Source organism: Neoarius graeffei, chromosome 25 (genome assembly GCF_027579695.1).
Source record: "Neoarius graeffei isolate fNeoGra1 chromosome 25, fNeoGra1.pri, whole genome shotgun sequence".
NCBI classification, from domain to species: Eukaryota; Metazoa; Chordata; class Actinopteri; order Siluriformes; family Ariidae; genus Neoarius; species Neoarius graeffei.
Genome location: NC_083593.1, coordinates 18,193,787 through 18,215,487, shown reverse-complemented (window position 1 = coordinate 18,215,487; position 21,701 = coordinate 18,193,787). Strand labels below are relative to the sequence as shown.

Here is a 21,701-nt window from a genome sequence, read left to right as displayed (position 1 = left end):
CACGTGCAGCAGTAAAAGACCTCGGAGTGATTATTGACCCCAGTCTTTCATTCGAAACTCACATTGATAACATCACCCGGATAGCTTTCTTTCATCTCAGAAATATTGCAAAGATAAGAAATGTAATGTCATTGCATGATGCAGAAAAACTAGTCCATGCTTTCGTTACCTCCAGGTTGGATTATTGTAATGCCTTACTGTCTGGATGTTCCAATAAGTGCATAAACAAGCTCCAGTTAGTTCAAAATGCAGCAGCAAGAGTCCTTACTAGAACTAGAAAATATGACCACATCACGCCTGTCTTATCCACACTGCATTGGCTCCCAATCAAATTTCGTATTGATTATAAAATACTACTATTGACCTTTAAAGCACTAAATGGTCTCGCACCACAGTACCTGAGTGAACTTCTGCTCTTTTATGACCCGCCACGCCTACTTAGATCAAAAGGTGCAGGCTATCTGCTGGTACCTCGTATAGTGAAGGCTACATCAGGGGGCAGAGCCTTTTCTTACAAAGCCCCACTGTTATGGAACAGCCTTCCAAGTAATGTTCGGGAATCAGACACAGTCTCAGCATTTAAGTCTAGGCTGAAAACATATCTGTTTAGTCAAGCCTTTTGTTAATGGTGTTTATGAGGTAAAGGAGTAGATCTGGAGGGTCCTCAGACATAGAGTGTTTTGGTAAACTGGGATGTATGGATGCTGTCAGTCCCCACTCACTTGCTCACTCGAGTTTGTTGACGGTGTAGTGGCTGGCTGCTTTATGTCCCGGGGCTCCCTCATGCCTGTGTTACCTTCTGGCTCTCTCCTTTTAGTTATGCTGTCATAGTTAGTTGCCGGAGTCCCTGCTTGTACTCGGTGCAATATGTATACTGTTCCTACTTATTCAGGTGACATTGGGCATACCTAACCACCTGTGTTTTCTTTCCCTCCCCCCCACCCCAAATCTGTCCCTCTGAGTTACATGGAGTCAACAGGAAATCTTTTGGTGGAGAGGGTGGAGACCTCGACTGGCTATCGTAGCCTGCAGGGAATCGGCCGTCAGACTTCTGTCGCATGTCCCAGACCCGGTGAAATGTAACTGAATTGTCTTGGCCAGCCCTAAGGGTCCCATCTGCATCTCATCATTGCTGAGGAGTGTGCTCCCATCACCCAATCAAGCATCCAGCCAGAGCAGGTCATGATATATTTTACCATATTAACATGCCATTGTTGTGTGTTATGCCTGATGTAAAGACTCTCGTCTCTGCGAGCCTACCACACAGATTTAATCCTTGTCATTTTTAGGGCATACCTAACAATGTGTTTTCTTTCTCTCCCCCCAATCTGTCCCTCTGAGTTACATGTTGATCCTGGGATTGAGATGCTGGCCTCTTCTGCCCCTCGGACCTGCTTGATCCATCCTGGTGCCCTGTGTCTGGTCGGAGTTTTATCACACCGCTCCTGTGAAGGACGGCCCCATGAGGACAGTTGAGGGTTATACCTGTTAAAACTGTTAATATTATAGTCAGGCTGTCTGTTGTTGCCCAAATGAGGATGGGTTCCCTTTTGAGTCTGGTTCCTCTCGAGGTTTCTTCCTCATGTCGTCTGAGGGAGTTTTTCCTTGCCACCGTCGCCACAGGCTTGCTCATTGGGGATAGATTAGGGATAAAATTATCTCATGTTTTAAGTCGTTCAAATTCTGTAAAGCTGCTTTGCGACAATGTTTATTGTTAAAAGTGCTATACAAATAAACTTGATTTGATTTGATATGATCACCTCCGTGTTTCACAGATGGGATAAGGATTGCATGTTGGAATTCTGGAATGAGTTTTCCTTTCTTCAAATATAATGTTTCTCATTTAAAACAAAAAGTTCTAATTTTGTGTTATCCATCCACAAAATTTTTCCAATAGCCTTCTGGCTTGTCCACGTGATCTTTAGCAAACTGTAGTCAGGCACCAATATTCTTCTGAGATAATAATTTACTCCTTGCAACCTTGCCTTGCACACCAGTGTTCTCCTGATGGTAGATTCATGAACATTCACATTAATGTGAGAGAGGTCTTTAGTTGCTTCGAAGTTACCCTGGGTTCCTTTAAGACCTCACAGACTATTACATACCTTGCTCTTGGAGTGAGAAGAGTAACAGTGAGCTTCACTCACTCGTGAAATATATACGAGTATTCACCACTCGAAGATAAACTTCATATCTTCGCGTGACCATGTAATTAATATATATATATATATATATATATATATATATATATATATATATATATATATATATATATATATATATATATGAAATCTTCAACTGGCTACAACAAAAGGACAAAGTTGAACAAAAATGAATGGACCAAAGGAAGCCTGAACTCTATATTACACACAAAGAGACAGTTCCTTCCATCGCAAGTGAATTGTGTTAAGTAACCAGTTTGTGTTTTTTTTTTTGTTCAAACTGTGAAACAAGCATTTATTGTGGTATTGAATGCATTAAGTATGGTATCCATATGTTAGTTAACATTAGAATGCCCGCTTAGTGAGAGAACCCTTATTTGGTTTAATTTTTTTTTTCTGAAGAGACCTTTTAATACAACGTGTTTTAAGTTTAAAGTACCCTGTGGCTCCAATTTCTTACTGTGTCCATTATTCTCTCTGTTAACCCCTCCTACAAACTTAGACACTAGTCCTATACATTTGAGTATTTGAATATATAAGGGGACTTGTCCAGGGTGTACCCTGCCTCTCGCCCATAGTCAGCTGGGATAGGCCCCAGCTTGCCTGCGACCCTGTAGAACAAGCAGCTGCAGATGATGGATGGATGGATATATAAAAGGGCAGCACAGTGGTGTAGTGGTTAGCACTGTCGCCTCACAGCAAGAAGGTTCTGGGTTCGAGCCCAGTGGCCAGCGAGGGCCTTTCTGTGTGGAGTTTGCATGTTCTCCCCATGTCTGTGTGGGTTTCCTCCGGATGCTCCGGTTTCCCCCACAGCCCAAAGACATGCAGGTTAGGCTAATTGGTGGCTCTAAATTGACTATAGGTGTGAATGGTTGTTTGTCTCTGTGTGTTGGCCCTGTGATGACCTGGTGACTTGTCCAGGGTGTACCCCGCCTCTCGCCCATAGTCAGCTGGGATAGGCTCCAGCTTGCCTGCGACCGTGCACAGCATAAGAGGCTACAGATACGTGGAAACGCCATTTCCAGAAAAGTTGGGATCTTTTCCAAAATGCAATAAAAACAAAAAAAAATCCGTGATTTGTTAATTCACATGAATCTTTATTTAACTGACAAAAGTACAAAGAAAAGATTTTCAATAGTTTTACTGACCAACTTAATTGTATTTTGTCAATATCAGTGAAGTTAGAATTTGACACCTGCAACACACTCAAAAAACATTGAGGCAGAGGTTTTATTACCATTGTATTACATCAGAATATATGGCACATCATGAAGAGGAGAATCAGACAACGGCGACCACGGACTGTTGAGCAGCTGAAGTCTTGTATCAAGCAAGAATGGACAAAAATTCCAGTTGCAAAACTGCAACAATTACGATTAAAGTGTTATTCAAATGAAAGGTGATGTAATACAATGGTAATAATGCCTCTGTCCCAATTTTTTCTGAGTGTACGCAGGACCAGCCAACTGACCATACCATATGCCAAAGGCTGGCAATTAGTCAGATATAGGGATAAAATAGTTTTTGTTTGTTTATTTGTTTGTTTGTTTTTTACACAATATTAATGTCAGCATAAATTTGTGTTGTCCAGACACCACAAATGAGGTGCTGCAGTCAACTGAGCCTGGATGTATTGGAGAAAAAGGTATTTATGTGTGTGAGTGCTGTGTGAGAGAAACTTGGAAGACATATGGTATTTATATCATCATAGTCTTGTAAGCTGGGATGTCATCTGGAATTATGAATGTTGTAATATAATAATGTAGCTTACAATTTGTCTTTGTGGTCCTAAAGGAGAGATATGTGAGTGAGAAATTATATATGTGTTTTTATTAAACTGATGATAAATTTGACAAGTGATATTTAATACCCAACTGACACATGCATCAGTTTCCTGAGACATTATGGGTGTTGATAATAATAATAATGAGACAGAAACTGAAGTGAACTAGAGCGGCGGCTACAATTATCAACAGTCCATAATTGACACCTTTTCAGATTTACCAATAAAAAACAATTTTACAAAGGTGAGTTTCAGTTACAACAGTTATTACTGGTTAATTAATCAACCAGAAGACCCTCCTTGCCCTTTGATCTTGTCGTCTGATGACACAGCTCGTTACCCAAGATGGAATTTTTTTTAGCACGATCAGCAATTTGAGGAAAATGCGGACATTATCATCGCAGGTAAGCATGGTGGAAAGATCATGGACATGTTTTTACTCATCAAATTCACCAATATTTCATGATCTTGTCAAAACCTACTTTGTTTCTTACGCTTTCAGTTGATGGTCACCGTTTTGTATCTATACGTGTGTTTGAGAAGTCACGTGAGGTGTCAACAATAGTGATCACTTTCACCGGCGTCCACCATTATCGACACCCTGTGGAATTAAGCGACATTTACAACTGTTATGGATCGATCTTTGTGTAACATTGTTGAAGTCGATGAAGTACTTTAAAAAAATAAAAGTGCTGATTTCTAATCATTTTTTTTTCTGATTCATAACAGAATTGAATGTTTATAGAGTATTTGGAATCCGATTGTAATAAATAGAATTAGACCAGAATTAAATTCCTAACATATAAAACATTACATGCTTGAAATATTCAGATTTTTCTATTCCATTCAGAAAAATTCGAGGAATGACATATGACCTTTGACCTGGATTTTCATGTGGTTACAATGTCAATCGCCTGTTGATATTTATTGGTAAACTAAAAAACTAGAAATTAATACAAACAACAATGAATGATTAACAAAATGCGATCTACGAAAATATTTAGAAAGTGGGTAGAAAGTGGAACAAAAAGATTTTCTGACACAGGTTAAACATTATCAGTTCATTTGTTTACAAACATTAGAATCATTTCCTCATTTACGTAAACACTGGCATCGATATATTTATATAAAAGATATCTCATCTCATTATCTGTAGCCGCTTCATCCTGTTCTACAGGGTCGCAGGCAAGCTGGAGCCTATCCCAGCTGACTACAGGCGAAAGGCGGGGTACACCCTGGACAAGTCGCCAGGTCATCACAGGGCTGACACATAGACACAGACAACCATTCACACTCACATTCACACCTACGGTCAATTTAGCCCATGTTTACATTAGACCGTATCAGTGGATCATCAGATTAACGTTTTTAAAACGATTAGTGTGCACACAGCAACACCAATACACGATTTGCGTGCACACAGCAATACCAATACACGGATACGCTCGGCTCCGCAGGCATCCTGCGCTCCAAATCACTCCGCCCTGAACAGCGAGTGCCCTCTGGAGGGTGCGCACTCCGGCCCTGCGCAGCTCACAGAGCACGCGAGTGAAGTGAACAAGCTGTGATTCGGGACTGAGCCGCTGTGTGTGTGATCCCAGCGCACATCACTTACCACTTGCAAGTGGAAGGATGGCAAGCCTAAAGACAATCATAACTACACAATGGGCAGTATTTGCATCAGTATTTGCAGTATTTTCATACTTTTATACTCTTTAATGAAAGGTGATACAAGGCGGAAGTCCGCGCTGTTTTTCAGCAGTCGCGTCACATGACCAACGCCAGCGAATCAGGAAGGTGGATGTCACAGTGACGTTGTCCAATGAGACGCCAGCTAGAGCTCAGCACAGCGTATCCGCGTATTCTGAATGTTTACACAGCACTGGAGCTGACACGATCTGGATTGAATACGTGGACGCTGGCGGATTCCCGTTTCCCGGCGTTTCCAGGCGGTTTAATGTAAACGGACAGTGCATCCGCGAAGAAAACGAGACAGATACGGTCTAATGTAAACGTAGCCTTAGAGTCACCAGTTAACCTAACCTGCATGTCTTTGGACTGTGGGGGAAACCGGAGCACCCGGAGGAAACCCACGCGGACAACATGCAAACTCCACACAGAGGGGCCCTCGCCGGCCATGGGGCTCGAACCCGGACCTACTTGCTGTGAGGCGACAGTGCTAACCACTACACCACCGTGCCGCCCCCTATAAACGATATTTTGTACTAAATATAAGTCTATGTAAAAGAAATTTTAAATAAAAACTATGTTTTGTTAACTTAATGCCACATACCAATTATTATTATTTTATAAATAATCATCTGGGTGTCGATAATTGTTGAATGGTGTCATGTGATCCGATACGCTAAGTAATCAGGAATCAACTCTTTTTTTTTTTCCAGTGGAAGTTTGAGTAATCATTCATGCACAATTTATGTACTGAAAGTCTTTTCTACTTTTGCAACGGCCAAAAGATCGTTAAGGTGTCGATAATTGTCGCCGCCGCTCGACATAGATGTAAAAAGAGCAGTGCAAAAATCACTAACAAAGATGTCATCACCTTTAAAGGTGTGTGGGTGATAATATTTCTTGTGAAGTTAGATATAACCTCGTCAACCTATCGATTCCAATCTCGTTTCAAAAATACAAACCCCAGGAAAACTTCAGAAGCCTCATCGATCTGTAGTCGGATTGTTGGAATCGAATTGATCAGTCACAAAGCTGTCTCGACAGCGCCATCTAGTGCAATGAACTGGGAAACACTTCCAGCAATCCCAGCATGCCTTGCGTGTCGCAACGACTCCACTCCTGTCTTCTCCTGAGGGCGAGAGGTGGCGGACATGTTGGGATGGCCCGTTAAGGCGCAGTACTTCATTTATTTGGATATTTAACGAAGAGAAAGAAAGTCAGTAAAGGTGGAACACAATGGATGCAGTTAACGCTTTTAACCACGAGGTTAGTTTGAGAATGAATGTATAGTTGTAGTATTAACTGGTTCCTTGAATAGCTAGTGAGTGAGTGAGCTAGCATTAGCCTTAGCTTAGCTGCCTTGCTAACCGGATTGTCTATGAATATAAAGTGGGCCCCGGTTAGCCTTATTACACGGTCCGAGTAGAAAACGAAGGCCTCGTTGTTTAAACCGTGCACATGTTCCAGGCCTCCGTGTTTGTATGCTGTGGACTGTGAGGCGACATGAGGCGACAAAATTCGCTGTGTGAATTTCTGTCGGATGATTAAACCTGTTTAAAACACAACCCTTATTTCTTCTCCAGGGTTCTGGGTGGTTAGTTAGCGAGCTGGATAGCTAGCTAGCTAGCTAGTTAGCTGTACTCGCGCGTTATTCAGGTAGTTAGGCCGGCGCTCGCCTTGCACTATATGTTTTAGTTTATTGTACACTTGTTGTGTTAGTTGGATAAACAGTTAACAGGCTGACAATGTGATGAACAGAAATGTTAATCAGACGTTTGTTTGAAAGCAGAGTGTTTACAGCAGTGCTGTGTTGTTAGCATCGGTAGCTAGCGTTGTTTGGTGGGAGTGAGTATAGCAACAGCTCCCCCCCCTCCTCCCTCTCTCCCTCTACTTTATCGTACGAGGGTGACCCCAATGTCGTTAATATTCATCAAGACAAATAAACATTTTCAACATTTCTCTGATCACGAAACAGCTCTGTGTGTGTTTGGAGTTAGCCGGCTAGCCTGTTAGAAAGGGTTTGTTTTACACATTAACTCGCTGACCTGCTGGTTCACAGACATCGGACTGGATCTCAACCATGTGGCATTGCTCATCTCACGTCTGTAAACGAAGGCCAACTTCAACTGGGATGAGAATTAAAATACTCACTTTACTCTGTCCGATTTTTTTTATTGTATATATATATATATATATATATATATATATGATCGAAGCTGAATTGTTGCATCAACTTCAACAAGTGGTTTTATCAACCTTTTTTTTTAATTTTTGGTCATCTTTAGTATGTAGAAGAGCGGAGGCTGCAATTATCGACGATCTTTTGGTTATTTAAAAAGTACGAAAGACTTTCAAGACGTGAATTGTGCATGAATAACGACTCAAAAACCCCACCGAGTCGATTCCCGAATACTTAGTGTATCAGATCACGTGACACCGTTCCATAGTTCTTGACACCTTTGTCCACAGTTCTTGACACCGTTTAAAATTTGTTTTGCGTAGACTTTGTATTTAGAGCAAAATATCTTTGATATAAATACATCGATGTCGTAAAAGAGGACGTAATTCTAATGTTTGTTTGCAAACGAACTGATAATGTTTCACCTGTGTCAGAAAATCTTTGTTCCACTCCGTAGATCGCATTTTGTTCGTCGTTGTTTTGTATTAATTTTCTAGTTTTGTAGTTTACCAATAAACGTCAGCTGACACTTGACATTGTAACCACATGAAAATCCAGGTCAAAGGTTGTATGTCGTTCATCGAACCAAAATATAAAATGTCTACTGATATTGTAATATGTGGTAGATATTTACAACAAACTGCAAAAAAAAAAATCTGAATATTCCAAGCATGTAATTTTTTTTTTTTTTTTAAATAATGCTTGGAATTTTATTCTGGTCTAATTCTGTTTATTGCAGTCAGATTCCAAATACTCTCTAAACATTCCATTCTGTAATGAATCAGAAAAAAAAATTATAAATCACAGCCCGTTTAAAAAAAAATTTTTTTTTATTTTTTTTAGTACTTCATCGACTTCAACAATGTTACACAAAGATCGATTCATAACAGTTGTAAATGTCACTTCATTCCACAGGGTGTCGATAATGGTGGACACCAGTGAAAGTGATCACTATTATCGACACCTCACGTGACTTCTCAAACACACGTTTAGATACAAAATGGCGACTGTCAAATGAGAGAATAAGAAACAAAGTAGGTTTCGACAAGGAGATGACGAAATATCGGTGAATTTGATAAGTAAAAACATGTCCATGATCTTTCCACCATGCTTACCTGCGATGATAACATCCGGGTTTTCCTCAGATTGACGATCGTGCTGAAAAAAATTTCCATCTCAGGTAACGAGGCAGGTCTTCCAATTGATTAATTAACCAATAATAACTGTTGTAACTGAAAGTCATCTTTGTAAAATAGTTTTTTTTATTGGTAAATCTGAGAAGGTGTCGATTAATCGTAGCCGCTGCTCTAGTAGTAGTTTTTTTATTGTTTGTGGTTTGAGATGTCTTCAAACAGCCTGTGCTTTATGTTTATTCATTATATGCCAACAGTAAAATATCTGCTTATAGACACGCAGTGTAGTTTCAGAATAAACGAACGTTTATTACACCTGCTTCTTTTCGTTTAGAGATGGACAGGGCGGTAGACTGTATAACCGCAAAACAGTTCACAGACTTGACCATTTATCTAATGTGATTCTGTAGTTCAGCGTATCACAGATCAGATTTGCAGGATTTGTTTGCTGTGGTTCATTACAACGTTGTTGTTAAATTTGTTGTAGGAGAGCCCAGGCAGTAGAACAGAACAAGCTCATACCAGTGCAAAAGATGGATCAACTGAGTCACTAATTTACTGTATTTGATTTTGATTTATATCTCTTTATGACGTTCGTAGACTTTATACCCATACTTATGATCAAACTTGCGTTCAGCTGGTACAGCCTGCCTCTGCTGTATTTACCTGACGTGTTACTGTGTTTTACTTGAGCCCTGACATTTAGTTAACGTGGACATCTGACTGTATTACAGACCTGATGCACTGAGTGAAAATTGCCATCTCTGCATGTTTGAAATCCTCTTTTAAACTTCAGCATTCTTCTGAGTCAAACTACTTCTCTAACACCCTGTTCAAACTAATGGTAAAGTCGAAACGTTAATCAGTACTCTGGAGACCTAGAAACATTTACAGTAATCTTTTGCTGTGGCTCCAGTGGGAATCGGAGCTATTGGATTTGCACGGTGTGACCCATCGAGACGTTCCTGGTGGTGACATAAATGATGTAGGGATATTGTGACTGAGCTACTTAGTGATACTGCCTCAGTGTAAAGAAACCAGTGGCAAAGTCAAACCAGGAAGCAAAGAAATCAGCTTACAGGCCTTAACGTTAACTTTAGACACCTCAAATGCCCCCCCCCCCCCCCGAATTTCCTTTAGCTCTAAAATTTAGCGGTATTTTGGCAAGTTTTCAAGTACACGGTTCAAGGCAATACTGATGTTTTCTCTGGGTATAATTGAGTTATTTAGACAAAAGTAAAAAATTTTTTAACATTTATTTCTGCAACAGAACAACAAGACAAGCCCTGAAAACATGAAACATAAATCAGTATCATATATGTACAGTACTAGTATGTAATACTATTGAGTTGACTATATAGAGTATGTAATTTTATAGTGTGTTTAGGACACACAACACATTTTGTTTTGCCTATAACAATGACTAGCAATATTGCAAAGATTAAAAACATTATAAAACCGGAGTCTGGACTGCAGTACTGTCTTATCATTCAGTTTGCCATTGCATTAAGGAGGAAATTAAACAAACTTTATAGTGTGGTTTACTATTTGAGACACAAAAGCAAGTCTTTCCATTCATTGAATGTACTTACTACTAGCTTTTTTTTACATATAGACATGGACGTCCTGAAGTCAACCTGGAAAAACATAGAGGGCACCAGCGACCACTCGTAGTGCACAAATGTGCACGCGTGCCTGAAGCGAGCCTATCAGAATCGCCGTTACAAATTGGGAAGAAAAAAAAAACAAAACAGCGATCACAGAGGAGGCGAGGATGCTGGTTAATACGTCTTGTTTTTTGGAATGTACTCACTCGAAAATCATTTTTGTGCTTAAAGAAGTTGACCATAGGTGTGCCCGAATGGGCCTAACTCGCTAAAATATTTCTGCCCGAGCATCTTGGTCAGGCAAATTGGGTTTTCGGGCAATGCCTGGCATTGAAGCTTGGCTTATGTGGCTTGAAATTTGACAACAACAACAAAAAAAACCTGTTGGCTGCTCTACTGCTGCTTGCTGTTGTTTTACTTTTCCATTCTCAAAGGCTGAGTGGGAATGGAAATTTATCCGTCCCGTGTTTTCTCCTTCATACATTAACCTGTTTTTTTTTTTTTTTTTTTGTGTGTGTGAGAAATGAGCTCAGTGTTACCTTATGGTCTTCATTTGGATTATGGATTTCTTCCACTTAATCTTACCGCTGTTTCACTTTTCTTTTCTCTTGCAGTGTTAGTGTTCAGACAACGTGTTTGCACCAGCTATACTGGTACATGATAAAACCATTCCTTCTGAACGAGCCCACTGTTTTTTAAAAAATGTTCTGTCTCACCCTTATTTACTGCGTATTAAACGAATATTGTACAAAGCTTTAACCTGTGGCTCTCTACAGTGCAACTAGTGGTCAGAAACTTTCATTGAACATCTTTTTAACAGTACAGTGTAGTTCTCCTTAAGTGGCAGTAGTCACCCTGGAGGCAGGCCAAAACACGTGTTAATGAGCCTGCTAAACTCAAGTTTGGACTGCGTGGCCTTCTTCGCCTGTTCGGTCGTGATCCCCAACAGGTTGCTGATCTTTAGCCAGGGGCCTCTCGCGTTTTCTTATCAGCAATGCAAATAAGACCTTTCTCATGAGTCTTACATTTTCTTCTCTCCACACGTGAGCAATCCATTTTAAGATACCGAACGATGAGATCTCTGATGGGCACAGTCTTTATTTTTCAAAATGTCTTCATTCGAGTAAACGAAGTGAAAGGCTTCATCCTTCCCGTCGGAAACCTTCCTACTACGCAGACATTGTGCCCAGCAAGCCTCAAGCTTGGCCATTTGATGCTCACTTGGAAGCCACGCTTGCGTGCCGTAGATAAGTCGCGACCGAATGCACACTTCTACGATCTTTCTTCTAGTGGTCATAGTAGAGCTGGGCGATATGGCCTAAAAAAAATCTGATTTTCGATTTTAATTGATTTTTCCCCCCCTACTAAAAATCAAACTACGGATGACAAAGAAATGGTTCAAAACAAGTTTTACCTTTATTTTGTTTTCACTTAAATTTCCCCTTTGGGGTTAAAGTGCAACCAGAAGCCAAAAAACAAGCTTGTAGATGAGAACATCGTGATAGCATCTGTGATTGCCTTCCACCGTGCCCCATTCTTATCATAAGGCACATAGTTCGTAAATGTGTCCGGGACGGTTGCTTGCTTTACTTTGGATGGTGTGCTCGTGCTGCGGCTGTTTTCATTCCGCTGGGAGCAGCACTTCTCTCACTCCGCTGCATCCTTCTGTTTAAGGTGTTGGAATAAACTCGTCGTGCTGCTTCCTTTGGAAGCAACCGTTTTCAAACACACCTTACAACGAGGACTTGTTTGGTCTGCGTCCGACGCCGCAAAACCGAACCAATTCCAGATCACGGAGGAAGTTACTCCTTTCTTGGGCACAAGTTGCGGTTTTCCCCCAATCGCTGCCATGTTGTTTGTGTGTCTCTATGGCAAGTGCGCGGGAGGAGGGCTATAGTGTCAGTGCCCGATCCGTTCTGCACATGCGGAGGGGAGCATCGGTGGCGGAAGTTAAAACTGAGAGAGAACAAATTTTCATAAAAACACATTGTCCTTAACTGTAAATTTGAATGAATCGATTTATCGCCCAGCTCTAGGCCATAGACAACCTAAAGTCTGTTAACACAATTCTCAACTCATTAAACTTCGCTGTCGCACGAGCCACACAGTGTTCAGTGAAACACCCATCTTCCATATTGCTTGCAGCCTGCCCAAGATACCTAAATTCTTTCATGTTTTCGATGGTCTGGCCATCCATACTCAGCAATGTTTACTCCTGCACAAGAGATTGGTCATTGAACACCTGCGTTTTTGTTTTCTTGAAGGATCTCGCCAGCCCAAAACGCTTACAGGTCTCATTAAGTATGCTCAAAACTTTTTCGGCCTCATACACGGATTTAGAGAAAAGAACATCATCTGCATACAAAATCCACTTGACAGCTTCCGTTCCACGCGGTCAGCCTCAGCGTCGTTGCTCTCTGTTAGGACGGAGGATGTTGAATTCAAGATCAATTCCCCATCCACTAGGGAAGGCCTTATCAATTTCACTCCGTAACTTTCAGCACAAAGTCGAAATAGTAGTTGAACAGTATTTAAGTTGAAAAGCATTTCCTTATTTTAATAACTAGCTTCTTAATGTTGGGTATATATGAATTTACCACAGACAGCAAATGAAATGGAAACCCCCCCCCCCCCCCCCCCCCCCCAGAAAAAAGACAATTAAGCATATAACTGTCTATTGCTGTTTTTACCAAATTGATGCATATGTGTTTAACCCAAGTGTTTTATCATTGAACAACAGTTTTCTACAATAAATATTTATACTCTAAACCAGGCATTTTTTTTAATCTTATCAAAGCCTTGGTGAGGCTGCAGGCTCCTGATTTCACTTCATCCATCCATCGGTTCATCTTAGTTTCCAGTCAACAATCAGTCATGCCTCCAGTTGGACTGGAATGAAAGCCTGCAGCCTCAGCAGGCCTTTGCAGATAAGATTGATGACTCCTGCTCGAAATGTAAGATTATAAACGTTCTGATATGAAATTATATCCAGTGAAAATGAAACAGAAGCTGAAACTTTCAGTTCGATGTGTTTTGAGCAGTTTGGTTTCAATGTTGATGCTGATTAATAATGATAATTTGATTGTGACCTCGAGTAATTTGAGGATAATCAGTTAAATGATTTGATAATATCCCTTTCTGAACTCGAGTGCTGCTACAGATCAGGTAGATGACCAGTAGAGAGAGACTAGTAAATGAGCTTGTACTTGGACTTGTAGCGTCACAAATGTCTTAAATGTTGTTTAAAATCCATTTAAACATCTAATTTTGTTTAAATAATTTTATTAATAACCAGCAATAATTTACCCACTTTTGTAACGGTGGGAGTAAAATATAGCTTATGAAATAAAATATTCCTTTTATTCAAAATGACATGAAAAAAGTGCATCTTTTCCACTACAGCTGGTTGTCAAAACAACAATGCATAAAATTGCACTGATGTCATCTTCAACGCTACATCAAGGGTGCAAGCACTAAGACCATGCGGAAAAAGTGCCTGCTTAAAAAACAGGCAAGGGTGCAGGCACTAGGACCATGCAGAAACATCCACCGCTCAAGCTGCCGGTTCCCCATCCACCTTGCGCTCCTCTCATGCGCTCAAAAATGATTCAAACGATTCAGTTCAAACAATAGTTAGCAATGTCAGAACCCCCCAAATGGCAAAAGATGGAGGACCTACAGTACAACTTTTTTTTTTTTGAAAAAAGTGTGATGTTTTGAGACACTCTGTTAGTTACTGTTACTATGTGGTGAAAATTCGTAGTGAGATCATGTTGGAATATGATGTCACTTTGTCAACGTCAAATTAGCTAGCCATAGAAAATGGCTTATGTTATTTCTACTACTGTACTTCTTCCCTCAACACATAAATCAAAGTAATGATCGGCAGTGGAGATGTGAGTGAAAACAAATTACAGGAAGGTGGTCGTCAGGGAGCAGGAGCAGCATGTAGAAAGTAGAGAGGTGAACGAATTACAAATTACAGAATCGAGCGATAAGGTACGAGAGGCTGTGGCACAGATGGGTGACGAAATCAGAATGAAGTGTATTGGGACTGAGGCCACCACGAGTCTCCAGAATCTCTTTAGTGCTCCTTGCCAAGTCTTTGTATTGGAGGGATGAACTTTCCTCCAAGATAGTCCCCTCATTTATATACAACCTTTATTTAATCAGATAATTTAATTGATCAAGATTTCTTTTGCAAGAGAGATCTCAGGTAGGGGTATCTGAAAAACCTAAGCCCTTTTGAGGATTTGTGCCTGTACTTTGTCCCCTTCAGCTTAGAAGAGAACACTACCAGCTCTCCTGCTGAAACTGCATCCCCTCACCACAGGATCGGTGGTTTTGATCCAACTTGGTTAAAAAAAAAAAAAAGTGCTATTCGTATTGTAAAAATTGTTCTATTTATTGCTCTAAAGTAAATGTGAAAAGGTAAATGTGACCCCTCTAACTGTTTGTTCAGGTCCTCTGTAATAGGAGCTGCAGGGAGGGGTCCTGCAGGTGACCATCCTCATCCAGCGCCCAAGCCAGTAAACTTGGGGGAAACACTGCTGCATACAGAGGGCTCGACATTAACTTTTTAGTCCACTTGTCCAATCGGACAAGCAGCAACATTTTTCACTCGTCCTGACCATAACCTTTTTATTACTATGTATTTACTAGTTCAGTGAAAGGAAAGTGGTTAACAAGGTTTATCAAAAAGCAGGTAGAGTTATGATGATCATTGTTTTAATGATTTATACAGGGATGTGATTTTTCCGCGAATTCGCGGAATTCCGCTTTTTTCACCTCAAAATTTGAAAAAAAAATTTTTTTCCGATTTTTCGCTCAAAAATCCGCATTCATATCCTATTTGTTCCGGCTTTCAGTAATTCCGTCATTGAGATGAAACAAGGTACGTGATTGGCCCATCGCTCTGTAACAACCAATGAACGCGCTTGTTAGATAGCTGTACGTAAGCTCGCTTCAAACAAAGAGTTGAAAGATGGCAGCCTCCGTGATCGAGCGTAAAGATGCACCTGATCATCAGTTTGGTGTGTGTGTGTGTTTTTAAAGTAAATAAACATGGGGAAGAAGAAAAAAAAAAAACCCCAGCTCATTTCTTTCCCCATAATAAACCTGTGAGTGGTGATGGTGTCACTGCACGTGCGACAGTTGGGTATGTTTTCGTGGGGTGACAAAGGTTGTCATGGCAACGGGGCCTCGCGCCATCTGTTGCTCCCTGGATGCGCATGCGCACGCTATGAAAGCTGTGGCGAAAAGGTTAGCATCGGAGGCTAAACCTTCTGAGGAGAAAAGAAGGGGCGGTTTTTATTTCAGTTTGTTTTAGTTATGTCCGAAGAAACAGCAGTTTAAATCACGGCTCTAGTTTACAAATCTAAATAGTTACTCAGTGAAAACAAAACAAAAAAGCTAGAGAGAGGGGGAGTGGTGTAGAGAGAGGGGGAGTGGTGTAGAGAGAGGGGGAGTGGTGTAGAGAGAGGGGGAGTGGTGTAGAGAGAGGGGGAGTGGTGGGAGTTTAACCCGGGAAAGTGAGTCTGTGGGGCGGCAGTGATGCTTGACCCCTCCCGCCTCCTCTCACTTTACCTCAGAGTCTCTGCCAACTTCATCACAGATTATTTCACCTTTTTCACTCGAAGTTAGTTTTAATTTTCGCTCAAAACTTTTCCCACAGCGTGGATGTAAGGTAATTATACACAATTTTGATTTGTTTATTCAATATTAAAATGTTAGTGCAAATAATACATACTTGCCAACTTTTCAAAATTCTCATGAGGGAGAAAAGTGCATGAAAGACATTTTCAATTGGCCGAGGGTCTGATGCGCGGTTGAAATGATAAAAACAGTGGATCCCAATTAATTGCAAACACATTTTTTGTGAATGTTGTTTAGTGAAAGTGATTTTTATTCTTGCATATGAAAATCCTCAAGTGAGTGAGCACTTTACAGTTCTGTATGAGTCAATTTCACAGAAAATGTATTTTTTTTGTCTGGACGTGTTTTGTTTACATTTTGAGATTCCTAAAACCTTTTTATGGTCTCATATGATAAAACATTATCAGTTCTACCTTGCATTTCAAAATTTGACTACTTTGGTTCATAAATGTGCATTTTGTAGCAAATTTTAGGGTCGAAAATGAGCAAAAATGGCTGTCCCACTGAAAAGAGACTTTTTTTCAGACATGATTCTTAATGTTAGACAAAGGTGGAATTGAAACTTTTTCATGTTCAACGACAAGACTGTGGAAACCACAATGGACATATGATGTCACAAATTGAAAATGCCATTAAGAAAAGAAATTTTTTCGATGTTTTGTTAATTTTTGTACCTGTCCCAGAGGTTTGTGTCAGTTCTGTTACCGTGATTAATCACATAACAAAAATAAATGCTCCCAAAAGCTATTATTGAAATTATTTGTTGCCAAGGATCTACATATTCTCACCTTTTATATGGATGGCAGAATGAACTGAATCTGAGAATATTTACTTAAAAATTTCAGTTTTGGTAAGTAGTCTATGCATGACTAATTTTTTTTTGTGTCAATCCTGTTACCCTGTCTAAACGGGGTGTGCAGTAACTTAATCAAATATTAGAAGTTGCCATACATAAGAAGCAAACCGGGAGACTACCAGGAGCAATAGAGTTTAATAAATAATGGTGGATGAATTCTTATGTTGCATCATGTTTGTTTGAAAAGGCACATTTAGGTATGTTCAACTTCTACAGTAATTGAAAGTATAAATTTTGTTTTTCCTTATACAGTTTTCTATTTATTCTAATGCAGATGATTTAATTTAGAATGACATTTTTAGGTTTCATGTTTTGGCTTTTTGTCAGTTATGAATCATTTGAATTTACTATAGGGGCTCAGAGTTGCATGTTGACCATTAAATTGGCTTGAATTTGTTAATCATGACAAGTTTTTTTCTTGTGTGTTTGCTTGCCATTTTAGTACAATTTTTAAGTCAGAAAACCCCAGAACCCAGGAGCTTCGGGGGGCTTCGCCCCCCTTGTCCCCCCACCAGGGCGCTGCCCTGGACCAGCTGGGGGCCTGCGGCCCCCAGACCCCCGGCTAAAATTTTCAGATAATTTCACCAGCCCCAAATCACATCCCTGTTTATAATGTTTAATAAGACTCAGACTGTATAACAAACAAAACCTATCCAGTGTCCCATTATGATGCATGTATTGTTATAACCCATTACCTCAGCTGCAGTTTGTGGGTCCCAAATATTTTTTTTGTTTTTATATACATACATACACACACGCACCACGATTTTACTGTTTTTTTTTTTTCCAGTGACAATCCACGGAGTTGAAGGTTTTTCAGTCATTCTTTGTGAGTGTTTAACCTGGAATAGAATATAGAGGACTTTCACTGACGTCACAGATTTTTGTTTTTCATGCAGCAGCTGCCATATTGCCGGGCAAACAGAGGAACAGCCACAACAGTTAATGATGAAAATCGAGACAAATGCAGTCAGTACAATCTCTCTGAAACAATTAATGTATTTTCTACCAGCAGATAACATTACATCCAAACACTGAAAAACACAGGCATCAGAGAGCCATATAATTTACCTACAAATGTATTTATTTATTCTGCACACTGTGCTCTGTGTGCGCACGCTCTTGTTCACTGCTTCAGATTGATTAAATGCAGAAGAGGAATTTTGCTGTGCTTGAGTTTACATGTGACCAAAATAAATGTTTCTTCTTCTTAATTTACTCCCAAATGTATTTATTCCACTTAAAAAGTGTTCGGCAAACCAGCTACCAGATTTGGAGCACTACGACATCCTGAACCATTTAGTATTTGGGACTTCTAAATGCACACTAGATGCTAAAGGCTTACAAAAGTACAGATGCCTACCAATATTTCGAGGCAGGTTTTGTGCATGCCGGAGTGTTATGGGAAATTCCTGATAAAGAAAAAGACCTTGTTATGACAGCTAAGTTCAAACGTGGGCTTCTAATAGGAATAAACAAGCCAGATCGTAGATCCACCATATTTTATGGTGTTTAGCCAAGTCTACATTATCAGTACATAAACATGCTGCTAGTCTCGCCAGGCTTTAGGTCTAATAAAATATATCGCCTCCAAAGCCCACATCCAGATATACATTTTGACGTTACACATACTGGGGGTATACTGGTTTACTTCGGTCCGTCTGTATTTCTGTATTTCCGTCTGTCTAAAGCACCCTTTTTCCTCAGCAACCACAAATCATAGCCACTTGGTACCAAACTTCAGCTTGGGGTTCTATACCGTGTAGACTGTTTTCAGGTCTGTTGTACATTGACTTCCTGTTTACCAACTGACTGTATTTACGAAACGTATAGGGTGGATTTTGATGCTATTTCAAGAAGCAAAATGGTATTTCAAAATGATAGTTTACCAGGATGCTGTTTGAAATCCCTGGGGAGAGACACTGCTCTTTACTTACTTGTTTCAGGATTAATTATTTGTTGAAGTCCACATTCATAATAAGTGTCCTATTCCTTCAATTGCTTGCCTTCTGATATAAGTGAGAGCAGGGGGATACGTAAGTGAGCAGTAGCTCAAGGTTGATCTTGTTTTTTCTACATTTTGTTGTAAAAAAAAAAAAAATTAAATATAATTGACGTTTTTCGGTTTCTTTTATGCACTACTCCTTTGCTGGTAATTTCTTAGTAAACCTATGGAATACATGTCTTCAAAAATTTTATGATACTTTTGTCATATCACACACCTACGTGAAAGTTCTGTTCCATGTTCACACATGTTTAAGTGGATGTGAGAGTGACATTTGGCTATCTCGTTATGTGTTTGCGTTACAGCTATTCTCCCTGATGGACTCAAAACCTCCAATCTCCAGGGCTAAGATGATCTCCATTACAAAGTCTGCAATAAAAGCCATTAAAGTAAGTATAACAGCTTCAAAGTACGAGTCAGTTAGAATTAACTTAAAATCCTTTAATGCAGCAGAGCAGTTAAAAATGCTTTAAACCAAGTTTGCTGATGTGTATGAACATCTAATGCACTTCTGTTGATTGTAATATCATTTGTATTGCCACAAGGCAATTAACAATATCTGTTTCTCTGGTTTAGTTATACAAGCATGTTGTCCAGATTGTTGAGAAATTTATCAAGAAGGTAATTGTGCTTTTGATTATATTTTTGGACAATGCGCTGAGCTCTGCTTATTCTCCGGATTGCCATTTTCTTAAGTCTTACTTAGGATCGCATTCCGTTTTTTTTTCTTTTTTCTTTTTCCCCCCTTTCAGTGCAAGCCTGAGTATAAAGTACCAGGACTCTATGTTGTGGACTCCATTGTGCGTCAGTCACGTCATCAGTTCGGTGCAGACAAGGATGTGTTTGGTCCCCGTTTTACGAAGAATATCACTGGGACTTTTGAGAACCTCTGTTTATGTCCCACAGAGGACAGGGTAAGAGTTATGGGTTTGTTTGTTTTTTTCCTTTTTTTTTTTTTGGCTTTAACTTTCCTGTGCATCTCAGATCTCATTGTTGACCGTTGGACCTCAATCGACTTGCTTTATCAAATATATTTAATTTTAAGAAATTAAAAAAAAAAAATCACAAATCCTACCAGAGAGCTGTAAAATTGTGAGATTTTAAATACAGTGGCAAGTTTGGTGAATAAAATAAAAAGCCTCCAAACTGGTCTCCGTGGTATCTTGGGCTTTATTTATCATTTTTTTTTCCCTTACACACAAACTTTAGCTTCATGTGTGCACAATAAAACTGAGATGCCGCTCCATATTTCAACACACACAGCCATAATTAACCATATGTATGACATGAAGTCATTGCTTCATTGTATATTTATCTAAAAAGAGGACTTGGACTGTGCCGCCTGGAAATGCACAAACAAAAGACGCTTCTGATGGTGAGACTGTGACAAAAATGCAGTCAAGCTAATATGGATATTTAGGCAGTGCCTAAAAGCGAAGCTGCTGATAAGCATATGAGCAAAATATTTGCAAAGAGAACAAATTCAACCTGGGTCTTCTATCCAGACTTGGGACTGGCACTAAGTATGCACTGTCTTGTATAAACCCCGCGTCTGGGTATTTTACCTAATCTGCATGTCACTGAACTGTGAAACCAGAGCACCCAGGGGAAAAAACCACACAGGCACAAGGAGAACATGCAAACTCCACACAGGAAGGACCCCGTCGGCCATGAAGTTCAAACCCGGAACCTTCTTTCTGTGAGGTGACTGCTAACCACTGTACCACCCCAGTAAAACACTTCCTGCAGTTACATCCGTCTACCCCCTCTTACATGCTAGAAACTGTCAATTGTCCAACAAGCTAGTGGCAGGCTTGTAGTACTCGAGTCTGACTCATGCCCTAATTTTAAGGACTCGTGACTTGACTTGAGCTTGAGCATTAATGACTCGTAAATTGGAGACAAGGACTCGATTTTTTTCTTTATATTTTTGTAACATGCCATAATAATTTGGCACAAGATATTTGTATCTACATTAATTTTTGTACTAATTTCGTGCAAGTGTGTCACACCTGCATGCCTTGGCGTGTGCATTCAGCGCACCTATATAAAACTGTGAAAACTCACTTACTTTGCGAAGTATTGAGTTGCATTGCTGACGCATTACCGAGCCTTATTTCCTTGTTTGGTTTCCTGATCCCTGTTTTCCTGTTTCTCATCTTTGATTCTGCCGAGTCTATGATAGCCTGTTCGTGCCTTGCTCGACCTATTGCCTATTTCACCGTTTTACGATTTTACTTGCTGTTCTGAATTGTTCACCTGCCTTCACTTGTATTAATAAACACACCTTCTGCACTTCCATCCGTCTCCCAACCATCTCTGACAGAATACTTCACACTCCCTGATAAAGAGAACGCACATTCACCTGTTCATACGCCATGTTCAGGAACAAACTAACGTTAATGGTGCTAAACAGACACCGTCAAACGGTGTGGTTAGAGTCTTGTTCTCGGACTCGACTCGACTCAATTTTTTATTTTTATTTTTTAATGACTTGGACTTGAGCACTGGGGACTCGAGACTGGACTCGGACTCGAGGTTTAGTGACTCGACTACAACGCTGGCTAGTGGACAAATCAAACTCATTAAAAGAGTTTTATATGAAACTGTTGTGAATATTTTCCATAAAATG

The 21,701-nt window shown here is 40.0% G+C and overlaps 1 protein-coding gene across 2 annotated transcripts in view; it reads left to right on the top strand.

Moving 5' to 3' along the window:
• The first annotated feature begins 6,745 nt into the window (after positions 1 to 6,745).
• Positions 6,746 to 21,701, top strand: part of scaf4a (SR-related CTD-associated factor 4a) — a 48,667-nt gene continuing 33,711 nt past the window's right edge. For both annotated transcript variants that reach the window (XM_060908380.1, XM_060908379.1), the window contains exons 1-4: positions 6,746 to 6,900; positions 19,375 to 19,458; positions 19,646 to 19,690; positions 19,822 to 19,983. In XM_060908380.1, the coding sequence (XP_060764363.1) occupies positions 6,871 to 6,900; positions 19,375 to 19,458; positions 19,646 to 19,690; positions 19,822 to 19,983 (321 nt within the window). In that variant the 5' untranslated portion in view covers positions 6,746 to 6,870. The remainder of the gene's footprint in view (positions 6,901 to 19,374; positions 19,459 to 19,645; positions 19,691 to 19,821; positions 19,984 to 21,701) is intronic.